This window comes from Pipistrellus hanaki, assembly GCF_964339955.1.
Source record: "Pipistrellus hanaki genome assembly, chromosome: 2".
Lineage (NCBI taxonomy): Eukaryota > Metazoa > Chordata > Mammalia > Chiroptera > Vespertilionidae > Pipistrellus > Pipistrellus hanaki.
Window position 1 is genome coordinate 149,318,525 of NC_140504.1, and position 20,325 is coordinate 149,338,849.

Consider the following 20,325-nt stretch of genomic DNA (forward strand, 5'->3'; position numbering starts at 1 on the left):
TCCTTGTTCTTTTTGTGAAGAACTGTGGGGAAGGATGGGCAGCCAATTAACCTATACCTTAGGAGGGGCTATGACGTGGTAGGTGGGGCTCCTCTCTGCTTATAACAAAACTTGTGTGATTGCTTCCTTATTCTTTTGGGACTGGTTCTAACAAATACGTGCAGCTCATATTTAATGAACATTGAGGAGCTAAAAGCAAAAGCAATCAAAGCACGTTTTGTTCATTAGACCTCCAACGGTGTGAGGGATGCTTAAACTGAAAGAACAAGAACTACCATAGAGACAGTGTTTGCTTTAAGAGTTACTACCCTCCTGCCCATGCCAGGAATTCAGTTACTTTTATGCAAATGACAGGACTTCCTGAAGGACATAGAAAAAGTCATTTCCAACTTGCAGAGAGACAGTGAACCTGGACCTAGGAAGGAATAGAATACCAGTAATGATGAGAAGGCTAAATAGGAATCTATGTCATCAAAGGCCTGTGGTGCATGGAGCACCTCTCCAGGGTCTGAACTCATGCGCAGGGCTCAGGCAGGGCTGGCGAGTAGTGTGGGTGTGTGTGGGAAGGGCGGGGGGGGTGGGGGGGTGGAGGGGAGGTTGAGGCAAAGAGGGCACAGCAAGGCGGGAAGTGTGTGGTGGGTGGGCAGGGCCGCATAGTGAAGAGGGTGAGAGGGATGGGTGCCTGGCAGGCAGGGCAGGGAGCACAGCGGGGTGAGCAGAGGTGCTTCTGCCTTGGGAGGGGAGGGGCAGGGGTGCACCTGGACAGCAGTGGGGAGAGGCAGTGTGCAAGGTTAAGGGCAGGAGCTGGGAGCTTTGTGGGGTGTCAGCAGCGTCCATGGAGCCGTTCGAGGCTTCTCGGGGCAGCCGAACATGGCCCTGATGGCAGGCTAGGCCTATGGGACCCTACACATGCATGATGTAATTGAGCACTGGGCCTCTAATCCTATATAGTATGCAAATTGTCCCCTAGACCAGGAGTCCCTTTGGGAGTTCGACCAAGGGGCAGGGCTAGCTGAGGGAAGGGAGGAAGGCCCTGGCCAGCAGTGGTGGCAGGAGGCCCCAGCCAGTGGTGGCAGTGGCAGGCGGCTGGGAGGTCAGAGGCAGGAAGAGAAGGTACCCGGCTGGCAGCCAGCAGCTGCTTGGCACCCTATCAGTGCAGGAATTTCATGCACTGAGCCTCTTGGGTAATAATAAAGCAGGAAAATGAGTAAGCAGATTAGTAGGATAAAAAAAATAATAATCAAAAAGGGAGAGAAAAATCTCAGTTTATAGAAATTTAGAGCAAATGTAACAAAGCCCTAGTAACAGTATTCATTTTGCTTGGAATAGGGGGATTTACAAAGAACATGATCAAGCATAGAGTACTGAGTGCGACATCCCACACATATCAGACTAAAACAAAGTTAAATTACACAAAGGAGGCCATTAGACTGAGGCAGTTCTAATACCTCAGTAACTTCAATAAGCGAACTGAAACCTAAGCCTTTCAATGCCTCAAGGTGAAGAAATCAAAACCTAAATTCAACCAATTACAAACAGTTAACCAGTATCTCCCAAATAAGGTAACTCCTTAAGCTATAGCCAATCAAATGATTTGTTTGCTTTCCTTCTGTGTTTTCTCTATAAAAATCTCACCTCTAGTTCCTGTTAGTAGTGTGCTTCTAATCACTGCCTGATTAGAACAGACTTTTGTTAAAACAAAACAAAACAAAACAAAACAAAACAAAACTCTTAAAATATTTAATATGCCTCAGGTTGTCTTTTAACAAAGACAATAGGAGACTTAAAAGGAGCTGAAAGAAACAAAGCTATACAAGAACTGAAGGAAACAAGGTTTAGCCTAGCAGCTTATTGTACCCCTTTATTCATTTATTAAATCACTCATACTCTCATTTAAATTTGCAATCACTTATTCCTTTATTCTTCAAACCAATGTTTACTAAAAAGAACTGTTGCCGGTGAAAATGAACTCCTTACAAGGAAAATGTTCCAGGGACCCATGTATAGGAGATTGTGGCATAGTGCTAAGGTTAATTGAAGCTGGAGCAAACACCAAAGATTGTCCTGGATTCAGCTCTGGTGCCTCAGCTGTGTCCATCTTGCCATGGAAAAAGTTCAGTCTTGTCTTCATCAATCCAATACAAAATCTCAAAGCTTAGTCCAGTTTAGTTCATTCTGTCCCCAGTCAGCTAGCATAGTCTGTTCCCAGCTGCATTTCGGCTGGCACTGTGCCCAGGCCACAGGGCTGTTAGGGACACATAGCTACTATAGAAAGAGAATATGTGAACAAACACGGTGAACATAGGTGAGAGAGAGAGAGAGTGAAAGAGAGAGAGCACTTTGTGAGGCCTGAGTTATATTATCTTGGGCTTGGAAAGGATTAGGTGCTTTTTCAAACTAACAATCAATTTTCTAATCCTTTTGGGCTTGTGTTGGATCTTCCCCCAAATCGATCCATTTCCTTAATCTTCTAGAGTTCTGTGTCCCTTATCCAATCCCATCCATTTCCCAGGCCAGATAGACAGACCTCTATGGTCACCATCTTGGTTCCCACTGCACATACCTCCTAGTAGAAACACCTCCCTATGTGCCATCTTGGCTTCTACTGGGCATGTGCTCACCTCCCCTGTAGTCTGATGAATGGACCAGTTGTACCCTGGAGAGACTGAAAAGCCAGTCCTTCCTCCCTATATGGGGGAGGGAGGGGTATTAAACCCTTTTGTGGGGAAAAACTGTGATTTCCTGGAGAGTATGTAAAGCTGTAGTTTCCTAGTAGGTTAGGTTTCTTAATGTCTTATTCCCTTTCTTTATTAATATCTAGCTACCTATACTAACAGAACTAGTGGTCAAAATCCAAAGACCAAACTAGGTCTCACCAGAAGGTAGAGTCCGAGCAAAAACTCATATGCCATTACTTCTTTAGTGAGGGCAATCCCCCAGAAGCAGGAATGAGCAAAGTCCCAGTGAAGAAATAGGAGACCCAACCCTGGAGTGTGGTATTGAGCTGGATGCTGTTTGGTGTCAGATTGTCAGTCTCATCAATTGTCTTCTGAAGCTCTAAGAACTGTGCCTCAGGACCATTGGGGTTGTTGTAGAGAAGGAAGAAATTTTTTTCCCCCCTGACTCTGGTCTCCCATTGATCAAAGGTTTACTCCTTAGGTCTACCAGTGTTAACTGCTGGGTTGAGTTGCAAAGGCTTAGAGAATCTTGGGTATCCTGGGGTATCTATATTTCTCCTAAGGCCACAGAAGAGCTCTATGGTAGTGATCTGGGAGGTTCAGGACAATAGGGTGCTGTCCTGACAAGCGGCAGGCTATGGTCAGATTATGTCCATAGGAAGTTCGTTATGGTGATGGTCAGGGACGTGATGGCCAATGACATAGGTGAGGCCAAGATGCTCTGAGATGACACCTATGAAGTGTCTAATACATGCTTCTTGGAGATATTAGTAATTAACTGTTTATATTTAATTTAACTGCATTTCAAATCTCATTTCAACTTTATCCATGTTGTGTTTGTTGTGTTATCCTTATATACTATATACTTGTTATATAGCCTCAAACACAGGGATGTGAGATTTTTGGACTGGAACACACTGTATTCCCCTGGGCAAGATGGCTTCCCGGATTCTTTGTCAGTAGGAGTAGAAGAATGAAATCATGGACAGATGATGGTATAGCAAAGGTGGAAATTCATTGAAGAACAAGTACAGACTCCCACATGGAGAGGGGGATAGAGTCGCACTGAATTCCGCCTACCAAGGTTTATAAAGGCTGCAAGTCGCTATGTCCTGATATCCCCTCTGATTGGTCACTATCACTATCCCCTTCTGATTTGGTCAGTATAGCAACTCTTGACCTCAAAGGTCAAACCTCACTGGAGACAAGTGAGGCCCTTCTCCCCTCCTCCCTTATTATTCTCCTTTTTCCTTTGGGCTTTCTTCCTTTTTTATTTTGTAAATATAGACCTTTTGCTACTCCCAGTTTCCTTATTTTATGGAAATGTAACTGCTGCCTCTCCCAACTTCCTTGTCTTATGAAATGTAACTTTTGCTGGCTTCCTGCTCCCTTGTTTTATGAAAATGTACCCTTTTGCAACTCTGTCGCTCCGTGTGTTTTTTCCACAGAACCCTTAATTTTAAAAATTCCCTAAAGCTGCCTATTTCACCCCTACAAATTCCTATTTCAACAGGATCTTAATTTAGGGCTTGTCTTATAACACTTACATTTTTTCAAGCCAAAACCATTTCATTAGGACCTGGAAGATGAATGATTAGCCCTTCGTTCATGGTTGACTCCTCTCTCAGTCCTGTTATATAAAGAATGGCCAGTTGCTACAAAACATTTATCATGTGCCTGGCACTGTGATGTGTGACGTTCATGCATTATTTTACTTAGTCCTCTCTGTTAGGTAAGAACCATTCATTATCTCACTTTATAGACGGGGAATTTGAGAATCAGAGTGACTCTGTAACTTGCTGATGGAAGGTCACACAATGAGGGGGAAAGAGGAGAGAATCAGACCTTCCCCAAGCGTGATGCTAAAGCTCACCCTCGTAATCACTATCCCAGTGCTCAAAGTGTGGCCCCAGAACAGGCAACATCAGCATCTCCTGGGAACATGTTGGAAATAAAAATTCGTGGGTCCCTACTTGGAAAGCTTTCCCCCAGGCTCTGGTTTCCCATTGGTCAAAGGTTAACTCTTTAGGTCTACAAGTGCTAACTGCTGGGGTGAGTTGCAAAGGCCCAGCAATCTGCATTTCAATAAACCCTTTAAGGACTCAGGCACACACTAGAGTTGAAGAATTGCTCTATGCCATTCTGCCCCTTTCAGTGTCATACCTGGAATAGGAAAAGCAAACATCCGCTAGGGTCCCCTTCATTTTTATTCTGCTCACCTCAAATGATCTTCAATCTTGACATTGATTCTTTTTCCTTAGACTAATTTGAGTTTGGGGAAAGAAAAACAAACAAACCCTGAATTAAGAAGATGATACTCTTCACTCTGGATTAATTTTTGAAGCAGCGTTAAGCAGACCATACATTATTATGGGTAAAAAAAAAACAAAAGAGCAGACTAACGTTCAGATTATTTTAATTGCGTTTTATGGTCTTGCTGGAATCTTACCCTTTCCTGATTATTTGAGATAAAAGAAGAGATGGAGATTAGTAAAATTACTGAGCTTCGGAACCTTCTTTAAAGATGGTTGAAGATATCTTTCTTCCGCTGATGAGCCCATTGCTTAAAAGACAGATACTTGAGATGATATTCTTTTCATCTCACTAATTAAACATAAGCTAAACTTGGAGTGCTTTGGAGACATGTCCTCCTCAGCAGGGTCTCCCACCCGTGGCAGGGTTTTAATTCAGGAAGCCAAATTTAATTAGTGCCCACCACTGGGTCAGCCACTGTGCTGCCTGGGATCTCTGGCCTGAGGAGAAATGTGCAACCCCTGCTCTTTTTATTTCTAGTTAGCCTCATAGAAGGTGGGATGGCCAAGGAGGGAGAGGAACGTGGCTTCTCCATCATGTTTTGCATACGGCGCTAATTGAGCTGACAGTCTTGGGCCACCGTCTGTCATTGCCGCAGCTGAGCCTTCAGCGTATACCCAGTGAAGGAATTGCACATGTCAAAGGCCTCATCTTTGCCCTTGTGACTCTTGAAATATGGAAGGAAATTGATTAGGGGGAGTTCTTCAGGCTCCAAGCTTGAGTAACTGCAAGCAACACAAAGGAGGCAGGAATAAGGCATTCAAATGCTACTGGTAATGGCTACCCCATCTCCCCTGTTTTCCCTGCCCAGTGTGCTAATGAGGAGAGAAAATGTGGAGCTCCTTGGCTTCCCTAATTGCTGTGCTTTGCCCTCATAGCTTATTTTGTTTCTGCTTATCACGGAGAGAGTCTTGCTTCTGTCAATCATTTCTGGCTCTTTCTGCCTGGGAAATAACAATGTGTGTTTTCTGAGCCTTGAGATTATTCCAGCCCCTTCTTTTCCATAATTAAAACAGAGGAAGTGATGATGATTACTTGCTTGGTTTTGCTTGGCAATAAGGAGCCATCGCAATCAGAAAAGGTTTGTTTTTCTGGGTCTCTGAAACTTCTCCTAAGGTAACTCCCGCATTCTCTTCAGGCCTGCAGGGCTGTCTGCTTTTACCCCAATTCTGGATTGTGAACAAGGGCTATTTTTATTCTCTTTCCTCCTTCACAATGGAGGCAGTCCTTTGTGGTGAGCGAGCCATGGATGCTGAGGAAGGCAAACTCGTTTTGAAACCTGACTCCATTGTATACTCAGATCCATTACTTCACTCACTTGAAAAGTAAAATCCTCCCATTCCAGAGATATTCAGAGAACTAAGTGAAATCATTCACCTGAAATCATCTAAAACAGTTCCTGCCGCACAGTAGGTGCTCAATAAATCTTTTCTTTCTATTTTTACTCAAACACCTCCCTTGTTTGGGGAATTCTTTCTGGATTAGATGTCTGTTCTAGTTTTGTATCAGGTGTCAATAAGACATTGCTACCTAAGGCTGCTGGATCTTGGCTCAAATGGCCTCAGATGTATAAGCTTGGCAGCTTGTTATTTGCAAATGTGGGATTTTTTAAAGCACGTTAATGGTTATTTGCTCATGAGAAATAAAATGTCCAGCTCTTTGACTGCGAGATGATTTAATAGTAATAATGAATGATACCAGCATTTGCAACGATATCTGCTGATATGCCAGAAATTGTACAAAGCAGTTTATAGTATTTATAATCCTTACAGCAACTCTATAAACTACATTTCATTATCACCATATTACAGATAAAAAAATGAGCTTAGATAGGTTAAGGAATGTGCCCAAAGTCACACAACTATTGTAGAAGGTCTGGGTGACTCCAAAGCCAATGTTTATTTTTCAAGATAGAGGAGGAAGGAAGGAGGAAAGGGGGGGGGGGGAGGAGGGAGAGAGAGAGGGAAGGAGCAGAAGAGGGAGAGAGAGAGGAAGAGAAAAGGACAGAGAGAGGGAGGGAAGTTGGGAGGAAATGAAGGAAAGAAAGACAGCAAGAGAGAGACAGATGTGTGTGTGTGTGTGTGTGTGTGTGTGTGTGTGTGAGAGAGAGAGAGAGAGAGAGAGAGAGAGAAAGAGAATATCAGGTCTTTCCTTTGAGATGGATTGTCTAGTACTTACCTTTCTTCATACCACTAGTATTCTTCTCCCCCTCTCCTGCTTCTTCTGCCTTTCCCAGGGAAATGTCTGCTTTGGAAATAATTTAACCCAAATAATCACTCTGTTGGAATAACTCTTTCCTGGTGCTGCTGTAATTTGGCTTACAATTATAGCTAATTGAACATCTAAGTGAGCTCAGTGCTGCATGCACATGGAAAAAAATTTAATGTGCTAAGCATGCAAAAACATGATCATAGAAGTTCATTCTACCAGCAGAAAAAGAAAGCAATTAGTGAGACACTTTTCAGCAAGGAGAAAAAACACACCAAAAAAACTCCCCCATAGTTCTGAGACAAGCTCCAAGATGATCCCTGGGCCCCGTTAACAGGGCAGTAATGAAAGGGTTTATGAGCTACTGGTTGGTGTCTGTGAAAAGTTTCTCAGTAATCAGGACACATTAGTCTCATTATTTGCAGATACCTGACAAGACAAGAGCCAGAGGAAAGCAGCAACATAAGGAAATACAGTGTGGAGAGAGGAGGTGGCTAATTAAAGAAAACAAAGAAATAGAGCCTAACAAAATTTCTCTAGAAAATTCTCCTCATCAGAGGGGTATTTCAGAAGCCAACAGTCCTTCCACTGATATGACCTCCATCCAGTGAGACCCCGGGAGGACACCTGGTTTACCCCAGCACTGGCCTGATTATACACACATTCAGCATTCCACATGCAGTAAGTCTCTTAGTTAAAGTAGTATGAATAAAGGTTATTTTTTTTTGTATACAGAAAAGTGTTTATTTATTTACTTATTTATTATTTAATATTTTTATCGTTTCTGTCACCATTTACCACCTCTATGCCCTCTTCCACCTCCATCCACCCCCTTCCCCTGAAGTTATCATACTGTTATTCATATCCACGAGTTTTCTCCTTTTTTTTCTTTTGTTCCACCCCTCCACCTCCAGTAACATTCACCCCACCAGAAACTGTCTGCCTATTCTCTGAGTGTGCTCTATTTTGCTTGATAGTTCACTTTGTTCATTAGATTCCACATATGAATGAAATTATATAGTATTTGTCTTTCTCTGACTGGCTTATTTCACTTAGCATGAAATAAGGTCCATTCATGCTGTTGCAAAGGGTAAAATTTAGGAAGAATAATATTGCATTGGGAAAATGTATCATAGTTTCTCCCCGCCTTGCCCCCCCTCCCCCCAAATACTCATAGGCTGATGGACACTTGGGCTGCTTCCAAATCTTGGCATTATATTGTAAACAATGCTGCAATGAACATAGGGGTTCAGGTATTCTTTCAAATTAGTGTTTACAACTTTTTCAGATAAATTCCCAGAATTGGAATTGCTGGGTCATAAGGCAGCTCAATATTTAACTTTTTTGAGGTAACTCCATACTGGTTTCCACAGTGGCTGCACCCGTTTGTATTCCCATCATCAGTGCACAAGGGTTCCCTTTACTCCGCATCCTTGTCCACACTTGTTGCTTGTGAATTTATTAATGATAGCCATTCGGACAGGTGGAGATTTTAATTTGCATTTTTCTGATGATTAGTGACATTGAGGATTTTTTTATATGTCTATTGGCCATCTTTATGTCCTCTTTGAAGATGTGTCTATTCAGGTCCTCTGCTCATATTTTAATTGAATTGTGGTATTTTTTAAAAATATATTTTTATTGATTACATAGAGTAAGGGAAAGGGAGAGAGAGATAGAAATGTCAATGATGAGAGAAAATCATTGATCAGCTGCCTCCTGAACACTCCCCACAAGGGGATGTGCCCACAACCAAGGTATAAGCCCTTGACCGGAATTGAACCTGGGACTCTTCATTCCACAGGCCAATGCTCTATCCACTGAGCCAAACCAGTATCAGCTGAATTGTGGTATTTGTGTGTGTGTGTGTGTGTGTGTGTGTGTGTGTGTGTGTGTGTTGAGTTTTATAAGTTCATTATAAATTTTGGATATTAACTCCTTATCAGATATATCATTGGCAAATATATTTTCTCATCCAGTAGGTTATCTTTTCATTTTGTTGATGGTTTCCTTTGCTGTGCAAAAACCAGTTTGATGTAGTCCCTTTTGTTTACTTTTTGTTTGTTTCCGTTGCTGTGAATGTGGAGGAATAGAGGGGAAGCTGTGCTCTTTATCACTACACTCCCACCCGCCCATCCTCTTTTTTGTCATTGCCAGAGGCTTTATGCCTGCTTGGCCACTTCAGGGTCCTCATTTCTGCTTATTTTAAAGCCCCTTGGCAAATGCATGGCAGATTGAGTACCTGTGACTATAATAATTGGGTAGGGAAATAAAAAGACTGGGGGCTACCAATGGATACATCTAACTAGAAGTCCCATGGTTTTAACCTTTACCTCTGGACTCACATTGGGCTATCCAGAAACCATCTAGATCATTTGCAGACTTTTGACTTCACATCCAGAGGTCATAAGAGATGAGGCAGAGTTACTATTCTGATAGAAATGGCCCTCAAAAAACCTATTTTATTTTTTAAAAATATATTTTTATTCATTTCAGACTAGAAAGGAGAGAGAAGCATCAGTGATGAAAGGGAATCATTGGTCAGCTGCTTCTTGCACGCCCCCTACTGGGGATTGAGCCCACAACCTGGGCAGGTGCCTTGATCAGGAATAAAACCATGACCACCTGGTTCATAGGTCAACACTCAACCACTGAACCACACCAGCTGGTTTTCTAATTGGTGGAGAGGAGGATGAAGGAGCTTGCCACACACCAGGAAGGAGATCATAAGCACTGCTATTCAGTTCCATTTGTAAATGAATCTACATTAGTCAGGAGGAGGAAAAGGCAGATTTGCCTAGGTGCAGCCAGTCAGAGTCAGGCTCCCTTTTGCTTTTCGGGCCCCTAGTTGTCCTCTTGGGATTTCTAGCAGGTGTTCCCAACCTGGGACAATTTTGTCCCACAGGGCACATTTAGAATCATCCGGAGACAGTTTTGATTGCTGCAATTTAAGGGAGCGGCTATTGGGACCTGCTCCCCAGTGGGGTAGAGGCCAGAAAACTATTAGACATCCCACAGTGCATAGAAGAACCCCACAAAGAAGGATCCCCTCCACAATGTCACTCATGCGGAGATCTAGAAACCTTGGTTTAGGGGACACCCAGTCTTCCTTCACTAATCTTATTAGATGTGACATTGGCAAATGTATATTAAAAGCAGTACTCAACACACTGAATTTTTAAGGTTTCCTGCCTGTTATTTTTCCAAGTGGGAATTGCAATGGCAAAACAATTTTGTTCGGTGGAAGAAGTTCTGTCTTCCTGGAGTGCAGAGTTGTCATTTTCTGAAGGCAACAGGTACTTTGGATACCCTCCCCATGCACTATGTCAGACTCTGGTGTGAATGGCAGGTTTGCATTTGTGGGCCAGTTTCATAATTGTACCAATTGCATTTATGACACCTTGCTCCTGAAGGCAGCATATTGACCATGCAGAGCACAGAGAACTTGGGGAGGTGTAGAAAAGAAGGCTAAATTATTAAGTGTTATATTTATGCAAGTTTCTTGATCTGAAGGCCAGGGCTTTTTTTCCTACCAATATGTCTAAAAGAAGGTATACTTAGCAGCAGTCTTGTTGGAATGAAACACACTTTTGAATCAATTTTATATGCCACCAAAAAATCTTTAATCACTAAGCTGGACACTAAAAGTAACATCACAAGATAAGAAAATAAACAGTAGTCTAAGAAAGCAAACCCATGCCTCTCAAGCACAAGTGTACATACTCAGTCTAGGAAAACATAATTGTGCCCACCACAGATGTAGGCCCTATCTCCAAGTAACAACATAAATTTGTTTTTTCACTTGCAAGATTAAAACCAATTCTTCAAATACATTCTGTCTTGGTTCTTTTGCATTTCATTCCTTGGCTATGGATCCAAAGCCCAACTTGTGGTAGGGAATTAAATAGGACTGGTGTAAACAAGCAAATTTAAGGAGATTTTAAGAGGGTAAACTATTCTATTTGGAAGCAAGTCTGCAATGGTTGAAACTGCTGTGTCTGTCGGGGGGAACACTCGCCTTAGGTCTGTGCAGAATGTTGTCAGCTGCTGTCCTCAAAGCTGCCACTATTCTGGCAAGAATACAAATGCATCGGGCTCATGGGATCGGACACATAGCCTGCGAGAGAAAAGAAGTTAAGCTGTTACTTGGCCTTTAAGTCTATCTCCCCATTATTCTCCACCAGCCTCACCCAGTGCCATGCACAGCTGCCAGGCATCTTCTCCTGGTTCGTGGAAACGGAGTCCAGACAAGGGTCGCTGGCAAACAGTTGTAAAGCAGTTGTAAAACAAAAGCAAATTTTAAAGTAAAAACAGAGGAACATACAGGCTAGCTGTCTGCTTTGGATCCCAGCTGGCAAGGTGGCATGCTGAGTTTGGAATAAAGAAGGGTACAGTTCAGAAAGATGGTGGCTAAAAACATGGGTTTCCATGGCAGGCAAGTCTGGGTTTAAACAATGGCTTCCCTACTTACTGGTTCTGGGATGTTTGCCAACTTAACCTGTCTTAAGTCTCCATGTCTTTGTCTGTAAATGGGAGAAACAGTAGTACTTACTCATAAGGTTGGTAAGGCATTTAAGTCAATCAGTACAGGGTCTGACAGAGAGTGAGCACTAAAAAACTATGGCTAAAGCTGGTTTGGCTTAGTGGATGGAGCGTCAGCCTGAAGGGTCCCATGTTCAATTCCAGTAGAGGGCACATGCCCAGGTTGTGGGCTTGATTCCCAGTGGGGGTTGTGCAGGAGGCAGCTGATCAATGATTCTCTCTTATCATTGATGTTTCTATCTCTCTCCCCCTCTCCCTTTCTCTCTGATATCAGTAAACATATATTAAAAACACAAAACAAACAAACAAACAAACAAACAAACAACTATGGCTAAAAAGAGAAGGTGGAGATGGCAGTAGGGATAAAGTAAAGAGCCATTCTCTGGAGTAGGTTGGCTCTGCTTTGTTTTTTCCTAACTAAGAGCCCATTTTTTTTAATTTTTAAAAATATATATGTTTTTATTGATTTGAAAGAGGAAGAGAGAGAGAAAGATAAAAATATCAATGATGAGAGAGAATAATTGATTGCTTGCCTTCTGCATGCCCCCTACTGGGGATGGAGCCTGTAACCCAGGCATGTGCCCTGACCAGACCAGAATCAAACCATGACCTCCTGGTTCATAGTTGATGCTCCACCACGAGCTAAACCAGCAGGGCTAAGAGCCCAATTTTTTAGTGCATGTTAATGCTTAGGTCTAATCCATTGGCATTTGATGCTGTTGGAAGCAATATACCTGGGTGCATCCAGAACATGAGCCAGTGGCTCAGGATCTGGCCTCTATGTTAGAGAACTCAGGGCAAGGCAGGAAAGCAGTTTCCTTTGCATTCCTAGAGAGGAAGCTATTCATTGCTTTTGGGGAAAATGGGCACATTTGTCAATACCCATTGCTGCTTTCGCTCCCCTTTGATAGCAGAGTTTTCAGGACTCAGCCATCTACATTTGCATCAAGACTTCTAGCAATTTGCAGCTGAATAGCCGTATTTATTTTCATAAGAAAGATTTCTGTCAGAATCTCTTAGGCAGCACATAAACTCTCCTGTGTAGCTGCTGCTGCTGCTGCTGCTGCTGCAGACCGGCCTTCAGCGGGGCTGGCCCCGGCTGAGATGAAGGGAAGCAGGACACACGCTCCTGGGTCCTTATTCTGGGTGGACTCAAATAAAATCGACACCCTAGAGCAAAAATATTCCTTTTGTCCAGCCTGAAACGGTGACTTCATTCAGGCACGGATAGATGCTTTAGTAAGGTCGTAATCCTTTTATTACTGTAATCAACCTGCTGATGTACCACAAGGGATTTTACTGCCTTGCAATGCTCCATGCCTCTCTCCCCACATCACTCCAATGGAAATCTGATTGTGAGCGCACATCCCTCCAGCGTGGGCAGGCTGTCCTTCAGGGAGGGGTAGCGAAACCAGCAGGGCACGGATGTCTCAGTTTATTACTGAAGCTGTCATTGCCAGAGTTGAAGGACAAATATGTTGCTCTTGGGTAGCCACTCAGTGTAAGGGGCACCCAAGTGAAATCTGACCACAGGCTTTAGGGAAAAGACTGAACCATGTCTTCACATGCTCTGTTGTTACTTTAGAGTGAACTCTAGCCCTGCTATTTGAGGTGTGGGGTTGGGGAGAAGAAACAGTTCATAAAGTTGCTGTTAAACCACCATGGGTTTATGAAGTGGAAATGGAGGACAATTAAAGGGTTCTTCCCTGCACAATTTGATGGTTATAGGGGAGGGCAGTAAATATATCTTCTTTATCTACTGGGGCTCCAAATGCCGTTTTCTTTTGCCCTTGGCACAGATAGGCGTAGAAAAATGCAACTTTCGTGTTATTGCATCCCTTTGTCTTATTTCTCCATCTTGAGGAATCCTACTCCAAGTCTTATTCCTTTAAGAAACAGATTGTTGAATCAAAGAAATGCTTCATCTTGAAACTCTATCATGAAAGGTAAGATTTCTGATTAAAGCGCCCATTTCTAGGGTGCCCTATATTTTGTGGTTGTGCAATCCCATCTGTAAAGGTTTGAGAAAATGATATTATATCTATCAAACATGTAACACTCAGAGAACATCTCCCTTTACTGCACTGGCCAATTGTGTAGTAAAATGGATGACAAAAATCACTCAGTGTCATTCTGTGCATGTGTTGGGAGCAGAAGCACAGCGTTTCCTTCCTTGGGTGTGTTCCCACGTGGTTTGTCTGCATCTACCCAGAATAATTCTCCCCTTTGTGTCTTAAAGCTTCCCAATGCCTGAGGTAGAGATGCTCTGCAAGTGAGGTGCGTTGTTGAGAACCCCAAAGCTGAGGGCTTCCCGGCTCGATTGCCATCTAAATCACAGCACTGGGAACACATCATCCAACTTATTCTTCCCCAGACCCAGTGCTTGGAATAGATCTGATCTCTTAACTGACATACTTTCTCTCCCCCACCTCCCCAGTCCTCCATGTTGTCAGAGGAAGTTCCCATGAATAAATGAACCCGTTGTGCTAACATTCCAAATAATGTAGAGCTTCTCAGGCTTAGAGGTTGGGAAAAAGATGTCACAGGCCCAGGACATTCATATGGCAGCTGATGATAAGGGCAATTGTCCACCCTCTTGCATCAGGGGCCTGCACAGAACTGTGTTAACGATTTCAAAGAACTTTATTAATTCCTTTTAAAGCAGTCCTGTGCAAAATGGATCTCATCAGTGAGGCCCTTACTTCCTCTCCACCTTTTTGAGGAAATGGCTGGGTGTACCTTTTACCCTTGGGTGCTTGTGAAAGGGGAAGCACTCCCCCAGCATATGATAGAAACTCATCTCTTGCATTTTCCTTCCCTCCCTACATCCCTGTGATGTGGGGCTTAGAGGCATGGGCTCAGTAAAGCGGCAACACGGTGTGTTTGAAATGGCACGGGATGCAGGAGATGATTTTCCTAAGAAGGGTTGTACATTTTCCCATGTGCACTCATACTCCCATATACTAGCACACACACTTTCACATGTATGTACACACACACACACACACACACACACACACACTCACATATTATTAAACTCAAAGGTAAAAGTAGAATTATACAACTTCAAGATCAAACTTTGCACTTCTGTAATATTTTAAAAGCGACCTTCATTTCTAGTTATTACAAAATAGAAGTTTCCCACCTCATTATCCAAAAGATATCACCTTCCTGGGCAGTTTCCTTAATTAGTGTGAAGAATGTGTACACTTACCAAATTTGTCAACGGGTGAGAACTGGAGGTTTCTCTTCATCTCCTCCAAAGACAGGCCCCGAGGGGAACGTTGTCCAGCACTGGAAAATTCAAGGAGATGCACCATTTCACACTGTGAAAACCACGCTGGTGGTGTGCTAAGAACATTTTTATAAAACAGATTTTTTCACTCAGCCTAGATCCCAGAGAACTGGCAAACTGAAACAATTTTTTTTTTTTTTTTTTTTACCAATTCAGGGAAAGATTCAGAGTTACAGTGATCCCCCCATATACTGTACAAGATTTTGCTTCCCATGGTTGCAGTTACCCATGGTCAAATACAGTATAAAAATATTAAATGGAAAATTCCAGAAATAAACAATCCATGAATTTTAAATTGAATCACCCATTTGTCCAGCATAACTACTTATCCAAGAAATAAAACTTGAAGTAGAATTCTTCAATAATATAATATTTGCTACCCTCTCCTTAGGCACTTAGTAGCCATCTTGATTATTAGATCTACTATCACAGTATCTCAGTATTTGTTTTACTTAAATATCCCCAAAGTGTAAGAGTAGTGTAAACGTTATCATAAGTATGTATACATAGTAGAAACACTTAGTATATGTAGGGTTTGGTACTATCTATGATTTCTGGCATCCATTGAGGATCTTGGAATGTATCTCCTGTGGATAAGAGGGGAGGAGGCTGCTGTATGTGGAGTAAATCAGATTTAGTGTGAGTCCTGGCTCCTTCAGGTAGGCTAGAATTCCCAGCTGTAACCTTGGGCATGTCACCCTTTCTAACCCTCAGTTTATTTAGATGGGACAAGTACCTAAATAATTTTGAGGTTGTTTTAATAATTAAATATAACAAAAAGGAGCACTGAATCTAAAATTTGGGTTAATATGCTCTCAAGCCTTACTTAAAGGAACTAATAACCACAACATTATTATCTTACTAATAACCTATATAAGTCAAATACATCCCAGAAGGTATTATTATTGTTATGGTGGCAATTAAAAGAGAGTGACAATAATGTATGTCACATGCTTCCTATGTATTAATCATTTACATTCATACTCTCATTTAATTTTTATTATTATTTTATCATTATCAAATAATTTCTCTCCTTTTATAGGTTAGAAAACTGAGGATGGAGCAATTGAGAAACACAGGTTTAATAAATGGCTCATATAGAATTCAAACCCAAGATTTTATATTCCAAAGCATGTGTGCTGATCCACTATTCAAAAGGAAATTTCTTCCAGATTCCTGGTCCTCATTAATCCTTCTTTTCCCCACACTCCTCCTACTCTTTTATCATTTTGATTCATGGCATTGCCACCTTCCTACTTCTTTAGACCCAAAACCTAAAGTTATCAAAACCCTCACACTAATATTTCATCACATCGGTCAGTTACTTAGATATCTGTCTTGTATCCGTCTGTCTTATCCACATTTTAGCATCCTCAAATAAGTTGCACAGTTATCTCCAGGACTACCCTTACAATGTCCATGGCAAATGTCTTAATAGCCTCTTCCTAAGCCACTCCTCTCCATCTCAATTCCTGCCACTGCATCCTTCAGTTACTTAAGTCGACATTTTTGGAATCATCCTTGGTACCTTTCTTTTTCTCACATCTCTCACCTAATTTAAAACTTTTTAGCTCTGTCTCCAAAATGTAATCTTAATCTATCCATCTCTCTCTTCCCTCAAGGTCTAGGCCATATACTAGTAATCTCTCTCTTGTCTGGACCTCTGCAATTTGACTCCTAATTGATCTTCTTGCTTTAACTCCTGTCCCCTAAAAATCCATCTCTGTGCATTATCCAGAGTGACCTTTGTAAAATATACAACAGATTAAGCTATTCACCTACTGAAAAACTTCCATTGACTTCCCAGTTCATTTAGAATACAATGCAAATGCTTTGCCCTCATCCACAAGTCCTCATCCACTCCCCAGCTTGTGCTAAGCACTTCTTTGGGGCATTCTTTCTGTCCCATCAACTCTCCAAACTCCTTCCCAATCCAGAGCTTTTGCATTGACTCTGCTTGGAATGCTAGATGAACCCAAATCCAGTTTGGCTGGACCCTTGTCCTGCTTTCACCCATGCCTGGGTCCTCTGCCATTCAGGCCTCAGTTGGAATGTCACCTCCTCAGAGAGGTCTTCTCTGGCCACCATTCCAAAGTGGTCATCCTCTGCCTATGGTCAATGTCCATCACATCAAATCAACTTATTTCTTTCTTTCAGAATTCCATAAAATTATCTTGCTTATTTATCCATTTATTTACATATTGTCCATATTCTTTTACAAAATGAGGCTGGAAGCTTTCTCTATCTTGTCTATTTCCTGGTGCATACTAAACACTCTGAACAGTGACTGGAACATAGAAGACACTAAAAGAAAAAAAATTAGTTTTTGAATGATTCCATTAAACTAATAGATCCCTAAATGATGTCCTTCTCTCCATTCACTCAATCCTCCCCTTCATAAAGTCTTCCTGTGATAAAAATCTTACCATGCACACACCTTCCCCCACTCTAGTTCTTCAGGCTGATGTTCAAATTCCTATGAAATCGAATCCTCCTTGTATTTTGTGTGTATCTTGCATTATACAGCACCTTCTCCCCCCACCCCGCACACCCACCCCCTGCCTTTCCCCAAGTTCAAGCCACACTAATGGACTTTGCAAACACTCCTGAATTTTCCCTCCTCCATGGCGATAGCTGAGCTGCTCCCATACTTGACTCTTCCTGCTGATGTCTTTTTTATCCCCAACAGGGAGCAGCGTGGTGTTGTGGTGAGGAATGAGCATTCTGGTGCCAGACTCCTTGAATTTGAATTTTGACTCCATCACTTACTAGCTCTACTACCTTTGACAAATTCATTTAACTGCTCTATACCTCTGTGTAAGCCACTCTAAGATGGGAATACAAGACTTATAAGGTTAATCATGAGAATGAAAAGAGTTAATAAGATTGAAGTCCTTTGAACAGTGCTGGCATTTAGTAAGCACTCAATTAATGTTATCTGCTTTAATTATTCATCAAGGTCTAACTCAAAGACAACATGTCCTCCACGTCCTCTTGGAAGCTCCCAGTCTGAACCCCATATCCTGGCACTTCACATTCCTTTCACAGTGCTTATCAGAGCCGGCCGTGGTGAAGAATGATCTGCATGGGTGTGCTAGTGAACCCCACTAAACAGATACTCTTGAGGGGCAGAGGTCCTAGCTAGGATCTTTGGATCTCCCACAGGACTTAGCTGGTTCTTTTAAATAGTTAAAATAATACAAGTATATTCAATAGCATTATTGACAAACGTTCACTTGGAGAAGTTAGAGTTCTCTGAATTTCCACAATTAATTAATTTGCATACAAATAACTCCATGTTTGGCCTCACTTTTTTTTTTTCTTTTTTTTAAAGATTTTTAAAATTGATATTTAGAGAGAGAGGAAGGGAGGAGGGAGAGAAACATTGATGTAAGAGTAGAACATCGAAACATCAGTTGTCTATTTCCTCATGTCTCCTATCTCCTGCACACACCCTACTGAGGATTGAGCCTGAAACCTGGGCATGTGCCCTGACTGGGAGTTGAACCAGCAACCTCTCAGTGCACGGGACAACTGAGCCACACCAGCCAGGGTTGGCCTAACTTTTTTAAAATTTTTTAAAATATGTTTTTATTAATCTTTAGAGAAAAAGGAAGGGAGATAGATGGAGAGATACAAATACCAATGAGAGAGGGACATCATAAATCAGCTGTCTCTTTCATGCACCCCTACTGAGGATTGAGCCTATAATCCAAGCATGTGCCCTGACTGGTGACCTTTTGGTTCCTGGGTTGACACTCAACTGCTAAGCCACACTGGCTGGGCTGGCCTCACTTTCTTAAGCTATAAAGGAAAGATGCTGTTTCTTAGAGGAAAGCAATGATTAAAAGGAAGAAGAAAAAGTATTAACTTAAAGTGGGACATGTTGTGATCTCAGTCCACATTAAATGGCAAACCACGCTCAGTTCTGGGCAATAGAATGTCATTCAGGATATTTTTCAAAATAAAATATATTCTACTAATACCCATAACCTCTTGAGCACCCTCGTTCCTTTTAAGAAATGTGCTATGCACAGTAGTCTCAGCAACAACAAGATAATAGAGAATAAATATTTTATCATCAAAAAGGCTATCTGGTTTCCTATGAATAAAAAGCCCATCTTCAAGCTGCCTTATTTATTCAGTTGCTGAATGCAATTTGTGCCAGGGGACTTAACTTTCCTGCCCAAGAGATACCACATACTCTGGCTCTGGATGCTGTTACAGGATGACAGACAGATGGAAGCTAAGCATGCCCAAGTCAAACAAAGCAGGAGAAACCAGACTCTGATCAATGAAACTGGTTGTCCTCAACCCATGTGCATCCCGACCTCAGCAGAAGTTTCACAGAAACCCAGAGTTTAAACAGAAACGGAGGGCCCTCTCTTTGCTGAAGTTGTGGTCAGTGAAAATAAGCATTTCCAGATATGCAGCTGCACCATGAATTCAATGAAAGTAAATGTGAAGTAATGGCAGGTAAGAAAGGCACTCAATTTTGCAGTGTTTCAATATTACTATTCAACTAGGTAGGCTTCGTTATGCTAAAAGGATACTGTATATCATATAGAGACATATATGTGAATAATATATAATATTATATGGGTCATTTCATGTATACTTTTTGTGAGAATGAAATGAAATTTTCTCTCTCAAAGAGAATAATATGGTCTTTAGGTTACCTTTTGCATACTTTGGCATCATATTGATATATCTTATTTTAGTGCTAAAAATGTTTCAATCATTTTAGGCTAACCAGTTCATATAAGCTCTGTGATGTATTTGTAAAGATCAGCATAATCATCAGCCATTGTCTCCTGCAAAGTTGCACTAGGAAATGAATAATTTATCTAGAGTGAAGAACAGAACCTAAATTGAAAACATATTTCTTGCTTCTCAATCCATGCTTTATAGGTGTAGACTATACAGCAGGCTGTCTGTTACTTAGGATAGTTCTCATGCAAATTCACATATGTGATTTGTACTTTTGTGTGTGCATGCCATTTAGGCCATGGCTTGTCAGCACAAACTAGCATGTTTGCAAATAGTCCCATGGTCTGTGAATAAACTTTGCACCCTAACCAAAGACAAGGAGGGTGTTCAAAACAAAATTGTGAGGCTATTTTGGCTGAAATGAATGCAGAGAAAATGATGCTCATGGCAAGCACATTAGGCAAAAAGCATCCAAAGAGAAGTAAATGCAAATTCCAGAAGAGCTATGAAGTATGGAAAAAATGCTAGAAGATAGAATATACCCCAAATTCTTTTAAATTCTTCAAAGCAGGAGTAAGG

The 20,325-nt window shown here is 41.7% G+C and overlaps 1 protein-coding gene across 3 annotated transcripts in view; it reads right to left on the minus strand.

Moving 5' to 3' along the window:
• Positions 1-20,325, minus strand: part of LOC311616878 (serine/threonine-protein kinase TNNI3K) — a 309,455-nt gene that overhangs the window by 10,366 nt on the left and 278,764 nt on the right. For 2 of the 3 annotated variants that reach the window (XM_084872813.1, XM_084872810.1), the window contains 2 exons: positions 14,956-15,035; positions 10,802-11,316 (listed from right to left, as the gene is read on the minus strand). In XM_084872813.1, coding sequence (XP_084728939.1) covers positions 11,240-11,316; positions 14,956-15,035 — 157 coding nt within the window. In that variant the 3' untranslated portion in view covers positions 10,802-11,239. Of the gene's footprint in view, positions 1-10,801; positions 11,317-14,955; positions 15,036-20,325 lie in introns of those variants that run through there. The other variant, XM_084872811.1, reaches the window with a different exon arrangement.